General features: G+C 38.4%; 1 protein-coding gene across 2 annotated transcripts in view; it reads left to right on the plus strand.

Moving 5' to 3' along the window:
- ST8SIA1 (ST8 alpha-N-acetyl-neuraminide alpha-2,8-sialyltransferase 1) overlaps window positions 1-25398 on the plus strand; it is a 150666-nt gene that overhangs the window by 114050 nt on the left and 11218 nt on the right. The window contains exon 5 of one of the 2 annotated variants that reach the window (XM_079936965.1): window positions 13885-14837. The exons of the other annotated variant lie outside the window; for it this stretch is intronic. Within the exon in view, the coding sequence (XP_079793091.1) occupies window positions 13885-14107 (223 nt within the window). The 3' untranslated portion in view covers window positions 14108-14837. Of the gene's footprint in view, window positions 1-13884; window positions 14838-25398 lie in introns of those variants that run through there. 2 annotated transcript variants of the gene reach the window in all.

Consider the following 25398-nt stretch of genomic DNA (forward strand, 5'->3'; position numbering starts at 1 on the left):
TGATGTTGGAACCAGGACAAATCACATTTTTCCTTTGCCACCTGGTTCCCTGTGAGGCTTTCCAATAGGGGGCATTAGACGGAGGCTGGCGGAAGAGGAAGGGGGCCTTTCTGCTTCCTATTGGCATCCTGTGGATTTCCTGTCTACATCCTGTGGGTTTCCTGTCTCTTTATGGGTCTTACGGCATCACCCTAGCAACAGTCCCTTTCCATAGCAGTAGCTCAATCCAACTGGCAGTTTTTTCCAACACATTTAAAATAGTCAACACACAGATGAGAAATTCTTATTCTTCTAGTAATTTGGCATTTGTAAAACCACAGCAACCCAATCTAAGCAATAAAGCCTGTTGTAAATATTAACATAAAATAGAAGAATTAGTCTGTATTTGGCCATCCCAAATTCTTGTTTCCTTATTCTCTTTTCAGGCATTTTCTTAACACATGGGCTGGCTTTTCTGGTTTAAAGTTTTGCTTCAGCCTATAACAATTCTTTTCTATGATGCTCTCCAGCTCAGGGAGGAAAAATGGCCAATATTAGTTAATTTGACCAATTGCTTGCCTCTTGCCTGTCTTGGAGTGCACGTGTTAGTGACAGGGGTAGTGGTGGTAACGCAGACGGTACGTTAAGTCAGGATCTCCGGCAGGACATGGGTCTTTGGAAAAACATTTGCAGTATTATAATATAATTATATACTGAAATATTTATATTTGGAAATTTTAAGAAACTTCCTTATAGTTTTCACAAATTATAGGAAATCATGTTCAGCAACATTTTCTTTTGGTTGTTTGGGATTTACAGATTTGTGATTCTTAGGGGAGGTCACAGCCACCTTGGGAAGTACATCAGAATCTGGAGGAACAGCGACAAGATAAGAGATCTTAACATTTATTAAAGAGAAATTTGGGTTCTGAAGGGACAGCGACATAAGAGATCTTCATATTTATTAAAGAGAAATTTGGGTTAAAAAAAGTCTGAGAAACTCTGCTTTACATTGTCCCTTTCCCTTATTTAAGCATCCTATCTCCCATTCCCAGTGACATGGTATTCCTTCTTTACAAGAGCCCTGTCCTAGAGGCAGGGCCCTATGACTCAAGTCTTCTCAATGCCCTATAGCAACTCTTTTTTTCCTAAGACAGTAACAAGTCATTTGATGAACAGGTTTCTCTGTTGACATATTAATGGCTGATAATGAGTTAATGTTTTACTCCTCTCAGTGTTTTTATGGAACCACCTGGAGGAATCGAAGTGCTTTAGCAAATTAGAATAATTCTCTAACTAGAGAAATTGCAGACACCTTGGCTGTCTTAGGGGTAGGGGCTGGGGAGGTATTTTCAGTAATTGATTGGAAAGGAATCTTTAGTATTGTTTATGTCACACCATGTATGTGGCTAGTTATTCTTAGAGCTGACCCTGCTGCCCACAAGATTAATGATGGCGTTCGGAGAGCTAATGGGAAACAGACTCCACTTTTCTGTATCACAAAGCCCCGTAGAGGGCAGGATTCAAACTCTACTGCTGTCTTCTAAGACCAGAGGCTCTTGGAAAGTTGTATCCTTCTTGGGTTACCTCTCAGCTCATCACTGCAACAAATTCTGTGAAACAAAAAGGCTACATTTCTCAAATCTTTGCTAGATAATAACCTGTGCCTGATATAGCTAAAAAGCCCAGAAGGCAGAGGCTTCCTAATACAAGTTCTCATTAGATGGAAAAGTTTTCTGATTAGAAACACTTGTGTTATTATACAAGCGCTTTCAGTTATTATTTGTTTTTCTGCTTCTTTGAAATTTTTTTCTTTTTTTTAAAATTGAAGTATAATTGATCTACAATGCTGCGATGTGTTACTTTCAGGTGTACAGCACAGTGACTCAGTTATACATAAATATATAAATATATGTATATATATATTTTTCAGATTCTTTTCCCTTATAGGTTATTACAAAATATTGGATATAGTTCCTTGTGCTACACAGTAGGTCCTTGTTGGTTATCTATTTTATATATAGTAGTGTGTATATGTTAATCCCAAACTCCTAGTTTATCCCTCTCCCCACCCTTGAAATTCTTTGCTCCCTTGGGTCCCAACACATCTCTTTTTCCTGTTTCTTGTTAGCTTCCTTTGCTGGTTTTTCTTTCATCTACCCTCCCTCCTTGATGTTGGTGCTTCCCAGTGTTACCTCTTAGCTCTCTCTCTTTTTCTTTTTCTCACTGGATTTGCCTTCTCTTGGGGAAAACATCCACAGCCTCCTCCATCAGCCATAACCGCCACTAGCGTAGATCCGTCCCAGACCGCGATTCTCTTCTTGGCTTCAGACAGCTATGTGTCCACTGGCTGCCTCCATGGAGAAGTCCCATAGGTATCTCACATTTAATATATCCCCAGGGTGAATTAATGATCTTTCCCATCACATCTTTCTTGTCCCTGTATCCCTATTACAGTTATTAGCCCCATCCAGCCAGTCACTGAGGTGACTAACCTTTAAGTCTTCCTTGCACCTCCTGGCTTCATCCTCTACCTGTAAAGCCCTGACAGTGTTACTTTCACATTATTCATTAACTTTGTACTGTCTCATTATTTCTTATGCCATTGCCCTTGTTCAAAGGATGAGCCTTTGTCAGAGCTCAGACAGTGTCCTAAGACCTTCGTTCAATCTGTTTTCCCCTACAGTACAGATACATCTTCTGAAATCCAAAATGAAAATTCTTGACTGGATCCCCATCACTTTCTCAATGAAGTTGCAGCTCATCATCCATCCCTCACCACCTCTCCCATTTGCCTCAGACTCCAGCGTCATTCATCACTCCCCAGAGACTGCGCTCACCAGCACTGCTGCACTCATGGAGTGCCCTCTGCCTGGATGGTCCTCCTCATTTTCCCTTACAAGGCTTAGCTCTCCAAAGGCTGGGCACGGTCTCTTTCATCTTTTTATAACCAGAGTGTTTGACACACAGAGAGTGAATCTTCAGCAAGTTAATATGTGCCATTCTGCATATTAACATATTAACATATATTAACATATAACATATAAGTTAATATGTGCCATTCTGGTGAAATACTTTATTCCAAATTTTAAATTAAATCACCATAAATAAATAAATGAACCAAAAAAATCTACATGGTAACTGAAAAATAAGGATAAGAGGAAATCAAATGCTAACATCTTTATGGAATTTCCACTAACTGTAGGGAGGAGAACGTTGAGTTGAGAGTCATAATCCTAAACTAATCCTACTGAACCAGAGGAGCACAGAAATCTGGGAAGAAGATGGGAAAAGACTATGACTCAACCCCATTCTATCCACTAGCCAAGAAACAGAAAAATTCCAAAGCCATGTGAACTCTTTTTAGACTGATATTGTCATGCCCTTCCTTCTCCCTGTCAGTTCTCTTTTTCGTCCACTTGGAAACCATACTTCACAATACATTTGCTGACATGGGTAGAGACAGTAGCACTTTGCAGGCTGAGATGTGTAAAAGCTTCAGGAAAATGTTTACAGAGGGAAGATGAAGAAGGGAGGAAGAGCCCTAAGAATAGTGCAGCTTGAAGTACAATTTTTACTTCTGTCATTGACTGAAGAAGAACTAGAGCTTGCCTATGACTTCCTAGCAGTCAGTCAACTGGCCAGTTGGAGTGGAACATCCCCCCTCAGTCCAGTAGAAACAAGAGATGAATGTTTACAAGACAGTGGAAACAAGGTCAGGGTTCAGCACTCCAGCGTTCTCTCTAGGAATAGATCCAAAAAAGACAATGTACAAACACCTAAATGACCAGTAAGAGGGTAAGAGGACATCCTGCACCCATTCTGCAGCCAGATATTGTTCTGGATCAGGTTAGTGGTTGTGTGCATGCATACGTGCATGTGTGTTTACTGTTTATGGAAAATAATTTTAAAATATTTGGTGTAGATCTCCCCAAATATTCTGCAGCACAGAGAAAAGTGACTTAAAGGCTCAGAAGAAAAAAAACAAAAAAAAATTTTTCCGGAGGAAATAAGAAAAAAACTTTCAAAACCTTAGCTTGATGTACTTAACAGGAATTGACTCACTGGGTACAAGGGGTATTTAGGAGAACAGAGAATGAGCTGAAAGTACAGATGAAAACAGAGATGGCTGAGAGCAGGCAGAATTGCAAAGAAAGCAATATGTTTCACATTGGATGCAGCAAAGAGTGCAGACAGTAAAGTCTGTAATATTTAAACTTGAATGTAGAGGGGAAAAACAGAGATGTACATGACAAGAAATAAGGTTGAGGACAACCCAATGTTTATAGCAGCACTATTTACAATAGCCAAGACATGGACGCAACCTAAATGTCCATTGACAGGTGAATGGATAAAGAAGATGTGGTACATATATATAGTGGAATACTACTCAGCCATAAAAAAGAGTGAAATAATGTCATTTGCAGCAACATGGTTGGACCTAGAGATTATCATACTAAGTGAAGTAAGTCAAAGATAAATATCATATGATAACACATATGTGGAATCTAAAAAATGATACAAATGAACTTATTTATAAAACAGAAACAGACTCACAGACATAGAAAACAAACTTATGGTTACCAAAGGGGAAATGGAGGGGAGGAAGGGAAAAATCAGGAGTTTGGGATTTGCAGATACAAACTACTATGTATAAAATAGATAATCAACAAGGTCCTGCTGTATAGTACAGGGAACTATATTCAATATCCTGTAATAAACTTAATGGAAAGGGATCTGAAAATAATATATATATATACTTCAATAAAAAATATATACTTCAATAAATATATACTTCAATATAAAAATTTAAAAATTAAAAGAAATTTTAAAAAAGAAATAAGATGGAGGAAAAAGAAAGGAAAGCCATGTAAGTTTCAGGTTTTCTGAAGAAGAATCAAGAGAGAACAAAAATAAGCAATCATTAGACCCAATCAAAAAAAAATGTTAAAAAATCTTTTCTGAAACAGGACCTGGTCCACAGATTAAAGGCCCTTGTCACATTCCAAGGTCAACTTAATGGGAAAAGACCCCCATTGACATATTCTGACAACATTTTTACATTTCAAGGATAAAGAGAAAAATTCTACAAGCACCGAGTCAGAGAAACATGGTTCACTTACAAAGGAGTAAGAATAAGTGTGGTTTAAGACTTCTCCATATCATTGAACTTCAGGAGTAGTGTCACAGTAGGTACAGAGATTTGAACAGCAGAATTCCTTCTCCAGCCAAGTTGTCTATTCATATAAAATACAAGGGCTCAGAAAATATATTTCTCAAATACCTTTCTTGAATTACGTGATTATATAATATGTTTGTGTGCGTGCGTGCGTGCGTGCGTGTGTGTGTGTATATATATATATATATACACACACACACGCACGCACGCACGCACGCACACACACATACCAGAGCTGAGTGCTAAATACTCAAGGAAATTTGCAGTATAAGGTACTAATAGTAAAATCCAAAAGCTGTTAAAAATGTAGGGACTGACCAGTGGTATGCTGGTCAGTGTTTTAAAACCACCTGTAGGGCTGTGGGGGAGCAACATGATTTGTAGAGTTTGCCAACGTTCATGGTGTAAGAACAGCTACTGTGTCCAATTTCAAGCTACCAGTGTGATGCCAGTGTGGAATTGAGAAGTGCAATTGACTCTCACATGCCTTTAGGAGCTGGCTTCAGCTGGACCAGTTATCTGCAATTTGAGAAAAAAAATAAAACATTTTATCTGAGACCATATACCCAAACCAATTGTATACTCCTCGTATTAGTTTCTTTGGGCTGCAGTAACAAATGACCATAAACTGAGGGGCTTAAACCAACAGAGGTTTACCGTCTCACGGCTCTGGAGGCTGGCAATGTGAAGTCCAGGTATTGGCAATGTCGTGCTCTCTTTATGTCTCTAGGGGAGGATCCTTCCATGCCTCTTCCTAGCCTCTGGAGGCACCAGCAATCTTTGGCTGGTAGACTCATCATTACAATCTCTGCCTTCGTCATCACATGGCATTCTCCCTGTGTGTTTCCGTGTGGCCATGTCTGTTTTCTCTTCTTACAAGGATATCAGTCATTGGATTAGGGCCCATCCTAATCTGCTATGACCTAATTTCAGAGTAACTAATTACATTACAAAGACCCTATTTCCAAATAAGGCTGCATTCTGAGTTTCTGGGTGGACAAGGATTTGGGGATGAACACTATTCAACCCAGTATAAGAATGAACACAAAACGTAAGAAACAAACCACACAAAAAATAACATTGATGTGAATACCTATTTGTTCCGAGGATGGAATACTTTGTGCTGACAGAAACCACAGGAGGGTGATTATTTGACTCCAAAAATTTTTAATTTCTTCTTGCCCAAAACATGAATAAAGTTGAAAATCCAACGATAATTTAGGGGAAAATTACATCAGCTATGAAAAGAAAAATGGTAAATGTTTTTCATATATAAAGATAGTATGTAAATAGATATGAAAAATATTACAGCCCAGGAGATAATTGGATATAAAGGTGGAAAAGTCACAAAGAAGTACATGCAGATGGCTCATGAAATGAGTAAGTATTCAACAATATTAATAATTAAATACAATTACATTAAAATAGCAAGTTATCTATTTTTAACCATCGAAGTAGCAAAAATAAAGAGAAAAGATAACAATGACTGTACATTCTTATGGGAGAATAATGGGGGACTAAATTAGTGCAATCTTTTCTTCTAGAAAAACAGAAGAATTGACATGTATCAAGAACCTTAAAAATGTTCCTACCTTTTGAATTATGAATAACACTCTGAAAGTCAATCTTACAATGGTAATCTTGAAGTCTGTATAGCATAAAGTAGAAAGCAAGAAAAAAAAGAGGGGTATCAAAGAATTAAGTATTATCTTGAACAATTACAAATACTCTATTGTTGGAGATTTATGGTAGAGAATGTAATCCATACTAGGTAGTTTAAGCATAAAGGGATTGATTTAACTGGATTTTAAAATCATTGGGAGGTTGATGAAACATTGAAGAAACAGAGAACGACTCCAAAGGCCGCACTGCAGAACTTACTGTGATCAGTAGAGGGCAGAGCAGGGAGCCATCTGCCACAATGAGAAACTACACGTCAGCTGCTAGCTCCAGACGCATGCTACTTGAGTCAGAATCTGACTTTAAAACAAAAACACTTGTTTCCAGTTTCATTCTGCACTCTCAAGACTGAAGTTATAGATTTGGCTGCATTTCCACAGGAAATGATCAAGCAAAGACACCCAATTGGAGTCAGTTGAGTTTCTGCAGCCTCAGTGGGGGCCCTTCCAGTCTTTTCTTCCACTTCTGCAGAATTTCCTGCAACAAATACTTCTTTCTCCTTGCTTGCCTTCACTATGATGTTTGGATAAGAGATGGCCAGTGGAGAATATTTGTCTCTTAAAAACAAAAACAAAAACTAAACAAGCTAAAAAGAACCTAGAATCTTCAACTGAACAGTCCTTATGAAAATTGCTAATGGTGCCAAGGCCAAGGAAAAAGTCACAGAAAATGAGTGTGGGAAGGAGTGATCACCCCCAGAATGCAAAATCACAGGAGTGTTATCTGGTGCTCGAACAAGGAGCTCCACTTAACAACCATTTTTCTTTTAGGACTTGTGAGGGATGCAGCCACAGGAAATCCATCCACAAAGGATGCAGTGCCCCAACTTGTACCGCACCTGGATAGTTATGTGATCATTTACTGAAGAAATCTAGTGTACTTTAAATTTTTTTCATAAAAGTTTACATTGTACTATAGGTTAATATTAAATGTTTTACAACAAAAATTTCAAAAACAATTCATTCAACTCAGTTCAGAATTCAAGACACACAGGTGCATTTCATTGGCTGAACCTACATCACAGCTGGAACCCTAGCTGTAAAGAAGTCTGGGAAATGCAGTTTTTAGTATCCCAGCTTCTGAGCAGAAGGCACAGAAAGAGGTCGGAATGGATACTATGTGAGGACGTTGATATAATTGCCACACCCTAAACATGCAAAATGTAAGAAATGCATTCAGTAGCTTTTTAAAAATAAATTTATTTATTTTATTTATTTATTTTTGGCTGTGTTGGGTCTTCATTGCTGTGTGCAGGCTTTCTCTAGTTGTGGCAAGCGGGGACTACTCTTCGTTGCGGTGCACGGGCTTCTCATTGCGGTGACTTCTGTTGCGGAGCACGGGTTCTAGGCACACGGGCTTCAGTAGTTGTGGCACTCAGGCTCAGTAGTTGTGGCTCGCGGGCTCTAGAGCGCAGGCTCAGTAACTGTGCATACGGGCTTAGTTGCTCCGCGGCATGTGGGATCTTCCCGGACCAGGGATTGAACCCGTGTCCCCTGCACTGGCAGGTGGATTCTTAACCACTGCTCCACCAGGGAAGTCCCCATTCAGTGGCTTTAAATGATTTTGGAAATACTTTTGCTTTAACATTTTTTTAAAAAGCATGGAATACAAGACATATGTAAGATCTCAACTTGTGAAAAATATATAGGGGACAAAACACTGGAGAAATATGCCAGTGCATTCAGCACTTGCATGAGTCTATGAGGGATTTCTTTTTCTTAAGTATACCTTTTACCTTTTCTACAGTGACCATAATTAATTTTATAATCCTCATTCCCCATCACAAGTCAACAAACATTTGTTAAATAAATGCTGGAATTAGTGACATGAATGAACAGACTATTTGTTTTGCTCTTCTAGGCTTTAAAGAAATAAGAAAGAGCTTGTTAATGTCCCTCTAAACTTGGCTTTTTCAGAGCAGCCGTGAGTTCTGCCTGCTGATACAATAGTGTGGGTAACATCGTCTATAGCCGTTTAGATATAAATTTAGGTACGTGCGCATGTCTTTGTCTTATGTTATTTATGTTAAAGTATATGACTATTGTATTAGTTAGGATTCTACAGAGAAACAGAACCAATAGGATAGATAGATAGATAGATAGATAGATAGATAGATAGATAGATAGATAGATGAAGAGGCTTATTACAGAGGATCAATTCATGCAACTGTGGAGGCTGAGAAGTCCCATCCTCTGCTGTCTGCAAGCTTGGAGACTAGAAAACTGGTGGTTTATTTCCAGTCCAAGTTTGAAGGACTGAGAACCAAGAATACATAGTTAGGTTCTACTCCCCGTCCAAAGGCCTCAAAACCAATGGTGTTAAGTCCCAATCCAAAAGCAGAAGACCAATGTCCAGCTACAGTAATCAGGCAGAGAGAATGAGTTCTCCCATCCTCTGACTTTTTGTTCTATTCGTGCCCTCAGTGGCTTGGATGATGGGGAGAGCTACCTGCTTTACTCAGATGGATTCAAATCCTAATCTCCTCTGGAAGCACCCTCTCGGACACACCCAGAAATAACATTTAACCAGACACCTGGGCACCCCGTGACCCAATCAAGTTGACACATGAAATGAGCCATCACTACTATGTAGACTTATTTACTATTAATATATAAATAAGCTAATTTTAGTTCTCAGTCATAAATAAATCAATGAGCTGTAATAATTGCTTGCAAAGAAAAATAAAACCCAGAAAGACAGTATGTATATGGTCTTTTCCTCGTTAACTAGCAATAATATTACTTACTTTTCTTTCACACAGAGTGCTCTACTTTTAATTAAAATTCCTTTGGTATTTTGAATAATTTTTACCAACTGTGACAAAAACATAAACTCTTCGGTATCATTTCTCTCCTCCTTAAGTATTAGAGATATTCTTTCTGGAAAATTAAGGATTTTCTCATGTAAATCGATTCCTGAAATAAAATTACTCAAGAAGAGCAAAAAGTTGTTGTTTTTTTTTTTTCTACAGTTCCTTCTTGTGAGGCACCTTCTTCTGCTGAACATCTGTCTGGACCATGCTTTTCCAACTTAGCATATGACCTAGCAGAAGGCTTTTCTCAGAGATTCTAAGGAGGAACTTAACTGCCCCACCTAGTTCCAGGAAACCCCTGCAGGATGATGCTGAAAGATAGAAACTCTCACGTTAAAAATAAATTAATCCAATAACAGATATAATAAGTCAATGAACTTTTTTCCCCAAATTCATCCTTCCTATAAATATATTTTGTCTGTTATCCTAACACACTGTGATTATAGAGCATGGTACTAAGAAGATTCCAATATATGTGCTATTCTGTTTTTTTTTTCAACTTTCTTTTCCATTTTTGAGCAGTGGGAGAAGAAGGTTGGTATTAACCATGTTTAGAGAGATAGGAGAATGGCTTCTGGGTATATATAACATATAAAATTTGTTATCAAAATACTTTCTAGTGTAGACAGGCAGTGACTGAGGACAGATAGAAATTGAAGGAGTCGCTATTTGCCCGCACATCTAATAGAAGTGTAAGTGGGGAAGACGGTTTACTTTAAAAGCTGATGTAATCCACTAACACTTGAATCACAACATGAAATAAAAATAGATGTTCTGTTTTCAACAACTGTAATATAATTAACTCTTAGCCTTTGTTTTTACCTAGCCACAGAATCAACTGTTTTGCAGCCTACCGAGGTTTGTCTGGGGCTGTTTGCAGTTCATGATTTGAAAGAATTGGAGGTGAGAGGAAATGGGTGTATAATTAGTCCTTGGAGTTGAACAGAGCAACTGAGACACACCTCATCTCCTCTTCTTAGTTACTTTCTTCACTTTGCTATTTCCCTCTGCAACTTGGTTCACTGTGGCAGATGGAGAATGGAGTCGGTGACAGGGAAAGAAGTGAAATGATTTTTGTTCCTTTTCTCTATTTGTTTCTCAAACTCTGTACCACACAAGTTTTTGATTTTGTCTTTCCATTTGTTTTTGACAGTACTTTTAATTTACCTCCTCTTCCTGGTGTCCCTTTGTTTCCTATTCTTCTGTTTTCTCTCTCTTTTTCCTTTCTTCCCCATCTGTCCTCATGCCTCCTCTTCTTTTTTCCAGGTGATGATATAAATTAGAGAGTTAGGGTATTAATAGTGTGAATGAGCAGGGTGTGTGTCTGAAAGGACTATGTGTCTCTCCAAGGAGACTGGGAGCCCGAGTGGAGTCCATCTCGGTGCTGGGAGGTAAATAAAAAATGGCTAAAAGAGAGGGCCCAGGGGTGGGCTTGAGATGATGTCTCCAGTTCTCTGTAGCCTGCATGTGATATTTTGAGAATCACAACATTTCCATATTTCCAGTAGGAAGATACAAAAACATTAAAAGCACCGATGGAGGGGGAATTCTCTGGCGGTCCAGTGGTTAGGACTCCACTCTTCCACTGCATGGGGGCATGCGTTCGATCCCTGGTTGGGGAGCTAAGATCCCGCATGCCGTGCGACCCAGCCAAAAAAAAAAAGAGTACCGATAGAGAAGAAGAGGCCCAAGGTTGGGGAAGGGCAACCATGGATTACCGGGACAGCAGAGGGGACCACAGACTTGAGTACTAGTGGCCAGCTTGGTGTCCAAAAAAACCAGAGATACTGACCATATCTCAGAGACACCAGAGCTAGACCCCAAGGACCAGACAAGATAAACTACAGTGCATTAGAGATGGCCAAAGGATCCACCAATTTTATGAGGATCCAGAGGGAAGAGTTGGAGGAGAGACCTCCTGAAAAGAGGAAAAACAGCTCTGGATGAGTTGTTTTTTGGTTTTTTTCTATTTGGTTTTTTTTTTTTTTTTGTGGTACGCGGGCCTCTCACTGTTGTGGCCTCTCCCGTTGCGGAGCACAGGCTCCAAACGTGCAGACTCAGCGGCCATGGCTCACGGGCCCAGCCACTCTGCGGCATGTGGGATCTTCCCGGACCAGGGCACAAACCCGTGTCCTCTGCACCGGCAGGGGGACTCTCAACCACTGCGCCACCAGGGAAGCCCCAACTCTGAAGGAGTTTTGCATTTTAAATGGATGAAACATTTAGTCCAAAGACTGTTTTACTTCAAAAGACACTGAATGACTTTAAACTGACAAATGGAAGGTTTTCTCCATTAGTAAGAATGGGAACACCAGAACAAGATGAAGGCAACTGTAGAGGGAAAAAAGAAGGGAGAGTTCTGAGTTGTGTGTAAATTTCAATCCTGCTTTTAGGGATGTGTGTGTGTGTGTGTGTGTTGAAAGATGGAAATCAGTATGTTAATAGAGGTCAACTCTGGTGGAATTGTGTGATTATTATTTTATTTTTCCTTCTTTCTATCATTCAGCATATATTTACTGAACATTTACTATATGCCAAACACACTTCTTTGTGCTTATCTTCATTTCTTAATTTCTCTACAATTATAGAATTACTATGTATTGGTTTTGTAAAGAGGAAACCATAATTCAATGCTATTTAAAAATAAGTCTGTCCAGTTTACTCATTGTGGTGTTTGAATGATCCATGTCCCACCATGTGAGTTGTAAGTAAGGCCTTGGAGTTCATTCTTCTGTTCCTTAAGTATATGCTTTTGAGGTTGGTTAGTTGTAAATTCCAAGCATCTCAGGAATCATTTTGTTGAGTTTATATAGAGCTTAATTCTCAAGCAGACCTTTTTATTTACAATTTAAGACCTACCGTGTTGCAATTATATACAAACTAGCGTTCTGTCTTGATCTTCAGAAGCAGAGCAAGTTTGCCAAGTAGCATGCTCAAATGATCGTACCCAAAAATGGATTAGAAAGGTTCAGTGAAAGTCAAATCTGATAGTTGATTACGTTTTTGAGATAATGACCTGTCTATATAATGACCACACCAAATGCAATGGGTGTTCTTTGCAGATGAGTCATGGACACCCTGATGTGTCTTGTGGCAGCCTGCAAAAGTAGACTTTGCAAGTTACAGGTGGCACATCTAGTGAGATATTTCCATATGCTTTCCCATGATTATCAAATACACTCTCTAGTGGCTTTTGGGATTTGTAAATGATTAGTTAATAATGATTTCATTTTTAAAAATTCTCATCAAGAGGTCTCCCCAGATTAGTCATATTTTTGAGGCAATATCAAGCATTCAACCTGCCTAGTCATCCAGCTAAAGGCAGGTGGAACATTTATTCTTCCATTTCTTCAGATCAGTCAGTGGGCTGCACAGTGATAGCAAGTGCCCTTTGTCCTCAGCTCTTTCCTGGCTCTCATCCCTCTCACCACCCCCTTTCCAGAACCTAGTGGAAAAGGATCCCTTCATTCACACCCTCCCCACATTTTCAGTTTGAGTTGAGTTTATGCCACAGAAGAGAAATGCAAGTTATTTTCTTGCATATTTTCTTGCATTACTTCACAACCTTTCAATTGTGAAGTAATCAAAGAAATAGAGACTCTAATAACATTAAAACATATAATTTAGATGTATGATAATGATTTTATTGGCAAAATTCTAAACTGAATAATAATTGAATAATGGAATATATCATTAAATAAATGTGATACCTAGAATAAATGTCCAGTACATTAAAAATGTTCATGCAAATGCAAATGCTTCCATTAATTGTTTTATATTACATTATGGAGGGCACAGATAAATTCTTTGTGATAAAATAATTTTATAATATTTTGGAGAGTTATCATTCTCTTATAAAACTTTGATTATATTTAGCTTTTTTCTTTTTTATTATAGAAACGATTCTTTGATAGTCCCTTTCTGCTCTCCATAAATCTCTGGCAAACTACATGAAATTGACCATTTTCACTGACCCTTATTCTGTTATTTCTAAGTGTTCACTGATAGTTTGGAGTATCAGTCACATATTTAATTTTTTTCACAAAATAAAGAAAAATGACAAATGTACAGTTATACTCATTTCAGTATTCTAGCAATGCCTGGATAAACACGTGCTAGCCATATCCTGCCTAGGAAGTGGCTTTTCTGTTCATTTATAACTTGTTTCCTTGACAGTAATGTCTACTTCTCTAGAGTTCATTAAGAATTGGTTTCTCATTACTTGTTCTTGCAGAGAGGAGAGGAAGAATGATGATGATGGTGATGGTGAAGATGCTGATGATGGTGATGATGATGATGGTGTTGATAGTGATGATGATGATAATGGTGATTATGATGATGATGGTGATGGCGATCATGGCGATGATGGTGGTGATGATGATGTTAAAGCAAAAATTATAAGAATTCTTATGTGCCGGGCACTATTCAAGGTGCATCACGCGTATGAACTCACCTAGATCTCACAGCAACCGTATAACTAGGTGCTCTTGTTATCTCCATTTTTTCCAGAGGAGAAAAATTGAGGCATAAAGAGATGAAGTAACTTGCTTAAGGTTGCGTAGTTTGCCTGTGGAAGAGGCTGAATGTTCAGTCTTCTCCAAGTACCCTCTCTACCATTGGAAGCCACATTTGAGACCACCATCTATATTAAAATTTTTTGTGAGATACGAATATGGTAATATCTATTGGCTTCTAAAATGGGATCTGTTTTTTAAAATATAAGATTATTGCTTTGTGCCAACATTGCCCTATTTTTTTACCTAAAAGGTGACATTCCACAGATTAGAATATACCTCACCTAATTTTATATGTCTTAAAATAAATCTATACCTGTTTTTAAAGTTTACTGTGGCTTTAATTTCATATGGAATTTTAAAGAAATAAATATAATTGCTATTCTGAGAACTACAAAAGGGAGAAACCACAAAAGAAGAACACCTATGGTCAGAAAAACAAGCACAGTTTTATTTGTCTCGAAAAACAATGAAATTTTTCTAAATGCTTCGTGAGATTGAAAAATGATTATATGATTCTTAGAGGGTTTGATGTTTGTTGAAAATGATCATATTCTGTTTACAAGAAAATGACCTAGCTTCTAATGAGAGATTTGTATTTAAGAGTGCTATTCATTTTCTAATTACCCATTTTCTGGTTTAAGACTGGGGTGAGGCGGGGATGGTTTGCATAAAAACCAGTGAAAGAAGATGTTGCTTGACAAATGTGAAGGCAATCAAAAGTATCTCTTGTAGTTTCTTAGTATTCCTGGGAAAAAAAAATTTCCTGGGAAAAATTTTGTGTTTTGTCCTGTAGCATATTTTGGAATGCATTCTGTGACAAAGATGCAAAAATGCTTAAAAATTCACTCATTCCTGTATGCATTTATACAGAATGAATGCCTACACTGTGTCAGGCACAGTATTTGGCTTAGAGAATACAAAGATAAAGGAATTAGCCTTTTTTGAAGGAATCAGTAAAGGAGCCGTAAGGAGAAAATTACATGACAAGGTAGTAAGTACCTTGATAAAACTAAAGTGCTAAAAGGCACAAAGTTAGCTACCTAATCCCGGCTTGGGGTCATGGAAAACTCTCTAGCAGATGCCATGAGTTGATTCCTGAAAGATCACTAGGAATTAACAGGGCAATGGGGGTGTTCACTTTAGACAGAAGGTATAACATGTACAATGGCTTGGAGGCGTGAGTGGGCATGGCCCATCTGAGGAACAGCAGGCAATTGGGCTGGGCCGGGCAAAGGCAGAGGGTGCTGATGAGCAATAGCAAAAAAGAGAGGCTGCAGAGGTAGGCAGGGGTTATCCAGAATTGCCTGGACAAGTTGAGGGCAAGCCATTGAAGAGCTCCTCCTTGACGGGGGATTGACATGGTCAGGTTGGGGCTTGGGACAATGACTTGGGGAGCCTTGAGAAGGATGTGTTGGAGACTGAGAGATCAATTTGGATGTTGTTGCTATGATACAGAGGAAGATTGATGATGATCTGAAATAAAACTGTGGCATTGAGGATATGCATTAGTGAGGGTGGGCTAATTGCTATAAAAAACTACTGCAAATCTTCATGGCTTGATACAATAAAGTATCCTTTCTCACTCACATGTAATTTGAGGGCACCTGAGGAAGAGGAAGGGTTCTGCTCCGTGCTGTCATTTATGAACCTAAACTTCTTCTATCCAGTGGTTCCACCATTCCCCTGGGGCCATAGGGTCCTTGACTGTGTCTGCTTTATTTTGTGTTACTGACAGAGGAAGGACTAGGGCAGGTGGATATTGAATATTGGGGAGAGAGATTTTAGGGTCCAGGCTGAAGTGTCATACAGCAGTTCTGTCCAGAACACATCACATGGCTCTGCCCAGCCACAAGGAATTCTGATAAGTAGTCCTCTTGCATGCTCTGGAGGAAAACAAGATGGTTTTGGTGAGCACATGCCCATGTTCAACTGTTTTTGATCTGTAAAATGTCCGTTTCATGTGGCTCAACCTGTAAGTAATAGAGACAAGAAAGTACACTCAAAAGATGTTATAAAAAGGAAACTTAGTGACCAGTTGGGTACAGAAGCTGTGAGAAGGGGAAGAATACATGTTTTAAGGCTGGGTTCAGTCACTGCTGAATGGTTGTACCATTTGTTCAGTTAAGGAATATGGTTGTTGCAAAAGATAACAGAGGGAAGATGCTGAGTTTGAGATGCTTCCTGCAGATCTCCACAGGACTTGCTGCCTCATTTTCTCTAGACCTCTGCTAAAATGTCACTCTAAATAAAATAGCAACACCTCACCCTCTCTTTCCTATCCTCCTACTTTATTTTCTTCATGGAACTCCCCAAATCATGTTCATTTTTGTTTATTGGGTATCTCTTCTCACTCAAATGAAGGATCCTAGGGAGCAGAGACTTTGTTTATGTTGTTCACTGCTCTATCCTATATTGCATAGAACAACGCCTGGCACATAACAGGTACTCAATAAATAATTGTTGAGTGTGTAAATGAATCAAAGTGGAAATGACCAGCAGTCTATTGGTTGTAATAATAAATGCTAATATTTATTGAGTGTTGACAATGGGACAGATACGGTTCTAAATACTTTGCAAGTATTAATTCATGTGATAAAGCATCCCTATAAGCTAGATACAACTAATATCTCTGTTTTACAGATGAAGAAACTGAAGTATAAACAGCTGAAGAAACTAAACCATGCTCACAATGTTAGTTAGAGAGGAGATTCCAATGTAGGTGTTAGGGCTTCAGAGTTTACGCTCTTAACCATTATGCTATTCTGCCACATAATTTTGGAATGTTTGAGTACCGGGCTGGAGCCAGAGATCAGGAAATCATCAACATGAATTTAGATGTGAGTAGAGGTCAACCTATCCCTTGAGATTTTTTTTCAGACTGACCTGCAACTCCTATCCTGTATCAGCCAGAGAGTTCAATGCTGTCCCCAATATTTGGGGAATTTCCATAAGCTTAAATTTACATGATCATTGTTTATTGCAATTACCTGTTTCCTTCAGTTTACTTGTCACCTCATCTCATCTCCTGTGACTGGTCTCTTGCTGCTCCACATCAGTGTAGACATGGATTAAAGCTTTCTTTCCTTAACTTTTCCAAAATACTGTTCCCAAAGGCATTATGCATCTGTAGCAAAATGTATAGAAGGTTTGAGGTACGAGAGCGGAGACACTGAAAAACTATCAAGCAAAGAATATAAAGATGGAACATCTGACATTTCTGTGCTTAAATGTATTTGACCAGGGGCTTCCCTGGTGGCGCAGTCCGCCTGCCCATGCAGGGGACACGGATTCGTGCCCCGGTCTGGGAAGATCCCACATGCCGCGGAGCGGCTGGGCCCGTGAGCCATGGCCGCTGAGCCTGCGTGTCTGGAGCCTGTGCTCCACAACGGGAGAGGCCACAACAGTGAGAGGCCCGCGTACCGCAAAAAAAAAAAAAAAAAAGTGTTTGACCACCATGTCACTGGGAAGGTCTCACTTGGTGTGTTACCGCTACTCTCTAGTATCCTGGGATGTTGTTACTCCTCATTTCTTTTCTTTCTCCCTTCATCTCACCCTTTGGCTCTCCCCGCCCCCAAATTCCCATTAATTACGTATGCAGGAGTGGTTAGTTATCACTTATTTCCCTTTCTACTCCCAGGACATACTCTTAGAATTTCACCTTCAACACCCAAAGCACCCTCTACACTTAAACAAAGGGAATTCTGTTTCCAAAAAGGACTCTGGCATCAGTTGTTAAAATAGTGTTTTCCACCCATTACCAGTTTGGGTCCTAGTTTGGGAAATGAAAGTGAATGAAATCTCCCAGAGAGTATGGGTGACTTGAGATAAGAAGAAATCAGCTATGCATGGAAAGAAAGAGATCAGGAAGCAGCTAGAGAAAGATGTACTTTTGAGAAAATGTTTGTTTGTTGTTAGTTTGTTTTAAGTGAGGGAGACTTGGCCAAGAGCTCACATGGGGGAAATGGGCCAGTGGAAGGGAATGGATGAAGATAAAGGCGATAAAGAGGGTAACATGGACCAGATCTCTGAGAAGGTGAGAAGGAGTGTATCCCAGATCACAGGTGAGTGAATTCATACGGGGCGGGAGGCATACATCTTCCCCTTAAGGAAAAGCTACACAGTCAGACTGAGCTGAGTTGGAATCTGGAGTCTACTATATGCATTCCAGCTATGAAGCTTCTCTAAAAGACTTAACTGCTCTGTTCCTCAATTTCCTCCTCAGCAGAAAAGAGATAATGCCCTCTTCATAGAGTTACTACAAGGCTTAAATAAGATAACACGTGTTAAGCAAGAACATTATAATAGAATTTGTTGATTATTTCTGTAATTTGATTATAGGTCTTCCAATTTCTTATCTGAGACTATCACTAATTTCATAAACAAGAGACCAAATCTACTACATTTGTTTTTTCATCTGCTTCAAAGGGATTTTGTGGTTTCATGGTCTCATTGTCATTTGGAATTTTGATTAAGTTTTGAGGGTTGACTTGTTGTCAGCGGGCCAGACCTGGTCTGCATGACTGTTTAACTTAGCCATTCTTTTTCTTTTTAATTTGAAATCCTTTAGATGGGACACGTACATTCTATTTCTAGATCCGTTCTCTCTTGTCCTGTCCTTGGCCCCTGCGTATATTTTCCTAATCAGCTTAGCCCCTGGACACACTTGAGTTTTCAACCCATGATCTAAATTGATTTCTACTAAAATAGCCGATGCCACTGAAAACACGTGTGTTACTGAATCTCCAGGTAGCATTTTCTATCTTCGTTTCACTAGATCTCTTCTCAGCATCTAGCACTGTTGACAAACTTCTGAAACTCTTTTCTCTTCTGTTATTGAACACTCTCCTGGTGTCCCCTCACCTCGCTGCCCATCTACCTTTTGCTAGAATTCTACCCGCTTTGCCCACCATTTAAATGCTATAGTTTGTCAGTGTTTTATATGTTGGCCATTGCTCTTCTGGGTGATCTTATGTCCAGAGCTCAGAAGGTCCAAAATTGGGTAATAATCTCTCCCCTCAAACCACCTTGTCTTGTGTTTTATATCATGATGAGAGGAGCCACCAGAATTGAAAACACCCTCGCACCTAAGAGGGACACAGATCTAACAACTGGTGCAGCATTCATACTAAATCATCATGGACACTGCCCCTAGACCTCACCACTGCTTTCTAGTGACGTTAAGCCCTGGTCCTCCCAGTCACCAAAGTCAGTTTCTCTTTCCTCTCCTATAGCCCCTGGGGGAACACCCTTATCATCTCCCTCACAGAGGAAAAATGCTCTCCATTTTTCCTTATGAGTAAAATCTCAACCTTGATTGGCAGTAGGTCAATCTTTTTTTTTTTTTTTTTTTTTTTTTTGCGGTACATGGGCCTCTCACTGTTGTGGCCTCTCCCGTTGTGGATCACGGGCTCCGGACGTGCAGGCTCAGCGGCCATGGCTCACGGGCCCAACCGTTCCGCGGCATGTGGGATCTTCCCGGACCGGGGCACGAACCCGTGTCCCCTGCATCGGCAGGTGGACTGTCAACCACTGTGCCACCAGGGAAGCCCAGTAAGTCAATCTTTTATACTGCCCTGTGCACCAAGCTAGCCTCATCGCTAGCTACTCCCAAGGTGCTAAAGCTCTACCATATTAAATTATTTGCATTTTCCAGAAGTCCTCCTCTCTCCCCTCTGTGCCTTTGCCCACGCTGCTCTCTCAGGCAGGAATGCTTTCTCCTCAGTTCCATGTACAAAGCCAACTTCTGCTCAGTCTTCAAAATTCAGTTCAGATATATCCGTCTCTGAAAGGCCTGTCCTAAATTTCTCTCCTCTTAGCCACATCCCCAGTTTAGGTTTGGAAGCTTCATCTTGCAAATATTTTTTTAAAGTTTGCATTCTTAGGGCACGTTTTAATATGTCCTATGTATGAAGGGAATAGCTTGGTATGAAGTGTTGTTTGCAATCTGGTAAAATATTTTCTTGTGGAAGAGGCACCCCTGTAGGATGAGAAGGTCCAGAGGAGGAAAGTATAGTAAATCAACACAAAAATCAATGTTCTTTGACAGAGGAAAAGGAAGCAACAGCTGGGTAAACAAACAGCTGGGCAAAGAGACAGAAAAATGACAGCAACCATGAACATGGCAGATAGTCCAAAATATTAAAAAAGCAAGTAAATAACAGGAGGAAATGAGTTAACATACTGGAAAATTGCTGAAACATTTGAACAGGAAGTAACTAATAAGAAAAGTGTTCAAATAAAAGTTACAGAGAAGAAAATTAGAACAAATATTCTGTGTAAAAGAAGTGAACTTTTAAAGTGAAATATACTTAAAAGATAAATTAACTTGAAAACTTGTGACTCTTTTTGTAAATGTGGTTTATATGGTACAGACAACATTATAATCATATTAAAAACTTAAAAAGAATAAAATTACACCCTAGGCCTAATTTACTGGTGTGTTGAAAAAAGTAAACTAAAAACTCACAATTGTCTTACTTTACATTTATATGAATATTAAGCTGCCTGACCTTTCAAAAGGAAATATCTAATAACACAAGTAACACATAAATATATTCAGCTTCTAAAGAACAGAAGCATTCCAGATAAGGCTGGACCCTCTTTTACTGCCCTATGCCCACTGCTCTCCCCAGAGGTAACCATTGTTTTGAGTTTATTGTGTATCCTTCCAACATTTTCCCATACATTTATATACATATGTGAAAATATATATCTTTATCCTGTATGATAATCCACTATACAAATTGCTGTAGTAATTCTGCATCTTCATCATTTTCATGTAACATTTTGTCCTGGAAATATTTCTGCTTCCTTACAAATAGAGTCATGTTATTAAAGAATTGCCTTGTATTCATAGAATGGACATACCACTGTTTTGCCATTCCCTGAGTGATGGACACTTAGGTTGTTTCTGATTTTCTGCATACTTCAGCAAACATTCATGAATATTACCTTGGTTCCATGTGCCAGACACCCTGTGCTCTAGATTTAGGGGTAGACAAAATAAAGTCCCCTTTATATACATTCAAGAGGATACAAACAATAAACAAAGATATATATATATCTTTGTTTACTATATATATATGTAGTAAAATGTCATGTAGTGATAGGTATAATGGACAAATGCAACAAATGTGAGAGAGATGGGGGTGGTCAGGAAAGATTGATTTGATGTGCTTTCATTTGAGCCAAGACTTAAAAGAGAAGTGAGGGAGGTTCTATAAATATCAGAAGCACCCTCAGAGAAACGGAAGTGCTGGATCAGAAGGTGTGCATGTTGAAGATGCCAAATCACCTTCCAAACTGTAACAATTCATGCTTCCATTTGAAGCATAAAGTACCCCTTTTTCATACTCTTTCTAATACTTGTTATTATCATGTTCCTTAACTTTTACCGATTGGATATGTAGAAAACTGTTATTTCACTGTAGTTTTAATTGTTACAGTTTTTAAAAATTGATATAAATGTATGATTTGAATGCTAGTGAGGTTGTGCATATGTTAATATGTATGTTGGCCCTTTGAATTTCCTCGTCTCAGACTCGACAGCTCATTGTGCATTTGTCTATTGTGTTATTTGTATATTATTGATTTTTATTGTTTGTATTCGGATATTAATCCTTTGGGGGGTTTTTTGCTTTTTTTAAACATCTTTATTGGAGTATAATTGCTTTACAATGGTGTGTTAGTTTCTGCTGTATAACAAAATGAATCAGCTATACATATACATATATCCGCATATCTCCTCCCTCTTGCGTCTCCCTCCCACCCTCCCTATCCCACCCCTCTAGGTGGTCACAAAGCACCCAGCTGATCTCCCTGTGCTATGCAGCTGCTTCCCACTAGCTATCTATTTTACACTTGGTAGTGTATATATGTCAGTGCCACTCTCTCACTTCGTCCCAGGTTACCCTTCCCCCTCCCCGTGTTCTCAAGTCCATTCTCCACGTCTGTGTCTTTATTCTTGTCCTGCCTCTACATTCTTCAGAACAACTTTTTATTTTTTCTTAGATTCCATAAATATGTGTTAGCATGCAGTTAATCCTTTGTTATGCATGTTGTAAACATTTTCTCTCAATCTGTTGCTTGTCTTATTAATTACATAACCTTTATCTTATAGAAATATTTAATTTTGAAGCAGTCATGTTTATCCATCTTTTCCTTTATGGATTTTGCTTTTAGTGCCTTATTTAACAAGGCCGTTTGTATCCCAAGGTCTTAAAAGTATTTTCTTATATTTTCTTCTAATTTTAGAATATATTTTTATTCCATCTGGAACTTAATTTTCTGAACACTATGAGGGAGGCATTTATCTTAGTTTCTATTATTTGGCTTGCCAGTTGTCCCAGTACAATTTATGGAAGTCAGTTTTTCTGAATTGGTTTGAAATGTCACTTTCATCATATAGGAAATCCCTAAATATGCCTAGTTCCATTTTTAGACTCTTTATAGATTGTCTGCTCTTTCATGGATTCTGTTATGTTTTTATTACTATAGTTTTATAATCAGTTTTGATATTTGGTAAGTTAAGTCCCTCCTGTATTCTTCTTTTATCTAAAATTGCCTTGAGTATGTATACTTGATTTACCTTTCATGTGAATTTTAGATTCATCATATAAAATTTTATTTTAAAATAATATTGGAATTTTGGTTGAGATTGCATTGAACCTATAAATTTATTTGGGGAGACATCTTTCAGTATTCATTATTGTCTCCATAAAAATGTTATATATTTATTTTTAGGTTTCTTTCAAGGTGTTTGGGGACATGTTGCTATTACAAATAAAACCTTTGATACTATGGGTTTTTTCAATATGTGCTTGCTCTTGTGTAGGGAAACTATGGATTTTTTAAAGACTTTATTTTTTCAGAGCGGTTTTAGGTTTGCGGCAAAATTGAGAGGAAAGTACAAAGATTTCCCATATGTCCCCAACCCCACACATGCCTAGCCTCCCCCATTATCAACATCTCCCACTAGAGGTACTTTTGTTACCATTGATGAACCTACATTAACACATTATAATCACCCAAAGTCCATAGTTTGCATTGCAGTTCAGTCTTGATATTGTACATTCTATGGGTTTGGACAAATGTATAGTGACATGTATCCATCATTACAGTATCATACAGAATATTTTCACTGCCCTAAAAATCCTCTATGCTCTACCTATTCATCCCTCTCTCCTCCTCCAACCCCTGGCAACCACTGATCTTTATGTTATACTATATCTGTAGCTTTGCCTTTTCCAGAATGTCATATAGTTGCAACCATACAGTGTGTAGCCTTTTCAGATAGGCTTCTTTCACTTAATAATCTGCCTCTAAGGTTTCTCCCTGTCTTTTAATGGCTTCGTAGTTCATTTCATTTTAGTGTTGATCATATTCTGTTGGATTGAAATAATACAGTTTCTTTATTCATTCACCTAGTGAAGGACATCTTGGTTGCTCCCAAGTTTTGACAATTACGAATAAAGCTGCTATAAGTACATGTGTACAAGTTTTTATGTGGACATAACTTTTCAACATCTTTGAGTTGAAGGAGCATGATTGCTGGATGGTGTGGTAAGAGTACGCTTAATTTTGTAAGAAACCACCAAACTGTCTTCCAAAGTGGCTGTACCATTTTGTATTCCCAACAGCAGTGAATGAGAATCCCTGTTACTTCACGTCCTCACAAGTATTTGGTGGTGTCAGTGTTCTGGATTTTGGCCGTCCTCATAGATGGGTAGTGGTATCTCATTGTTGCTTTCATTTGACTATCCCTGATAATGTATGATGTGGAACATCTTTTCATATGCTTATTTGCCATCTGGTGAGATGTCAGAGTCTTTGGCCCAATTTTTTAATTGAGTTGTTTGTTTTCTTACTGTTGAGTTTTAACAGTGCTTTGTATATTTTAGATAACAGCTCTTTATCAGCTGCGTATTTCGCATATATTTTCTCCCAGGCTGTGGCTTGTCTTCTCATTCTCCTGACATTGTCTTTCACAGAGCAGAAGTTCTTAATTTTAATGAAGTCCAGCGTATCAATTATTTCTTTCATGGATTGTGCCTTTGGTGTTTTATCTAAAAAGTTATCGCCATACTCAAGGTCATCTAGATTTTCTCTTGAATTGTCTTCTAGGAGTTTTATAGTTTTGCATTTTACATTTAAGTTTATGTTCCATTTTGAGTTAATTTTTGTGAAGAGTGTAAAGTCTGTGTCTAGATTCATTTTTTGGCGTGTGGATGTCCACTTGCTCCAGCACCATTTGTTAAAACGACTGTCTTTGTTCCACTGTATTGCCTTTGCTCCTTTGTCAAAGATCACTTTGCTCCTTTGTCAAAGACCCACTGTATTTATGTGGGTCTATTTCTGGGCTCCCCATTCTGTTACATTGATCTATTTATTCTTTTACCAGTTCCATACTGTCTTGATTTCTGTGCCTTTATAGTAAGTGTTGAAGTTGGGTAGTGTCAGTCCCCCAACTTCATTCTTCTCCTTCAATATTTTATTGGCTACTCTCAGTCTTTTGCCTCTCCATATAAATTTTAGAATCAGTTTGTTGATATCCACAAAAGAACTTGCTGGGATTTTGATTGGGGTTGCACGGAATCTATAAATCAAGTTGGGAAGAACTGACATCTTGAGAATATTGAGTCTTCTTATTTGTAAACATGTGATGTCTCTCCATTTATTTAGTTCCTCGATTTTTATTTAGTTCATTAGAGTCTTGTAGTTTTCCTCGCACAGATCTTGTACATATTTTGTTAGATTTATGCCTAAGTATTTCATTTGGGGGGTTGCTAGTATAAATTGTATTGTGTTTTTTATTTCAAATTCCACTTGTTATTACTGATGTATACGAAAGCAATTGACTTTTGTATATTAACCCTGTATCCTGCAGCCTTATTAGTTCCAGGAGCATTTTCAATTCTTTCAGATTTTCTACATGTCATCTGAAAAGACAGTTTTATTTATTCCTTCTCAATCTGTATACCTTTCACTTCCTTTTCATATCTAAATTGTATTAACAATGACTTCCAGTATAATGTTGAAAGTAGTGGTGAGCTCCTTGACTTGGAGACATCCTTGGCTTGTTCCCAACGTTAGTGGGAGGGCTTCAAGTTTCTCACCATAAAGTATTATGTTAGGTGTAGGTTTTTTATAGATATTTTTTAATCAAGCTGAGGAAGTTCTCTCCTAGTTTAACTATGGATTTTTAGAAGTTGATCTAGACTTTATTGGTTTTA

The sequence above is a fragment of the Stenella coeruleoalba genome (assembly GCF_951394435.1).
Source record: "Stenella coeruleoalba genome assembly, chromosome: 11".
Lineage (NCBI taxonomy): Eukaryota > Metazoa > Chordata > Mammalia > Artiodactyla > Delphinidae > Stenella > Stenella coeruleoalba.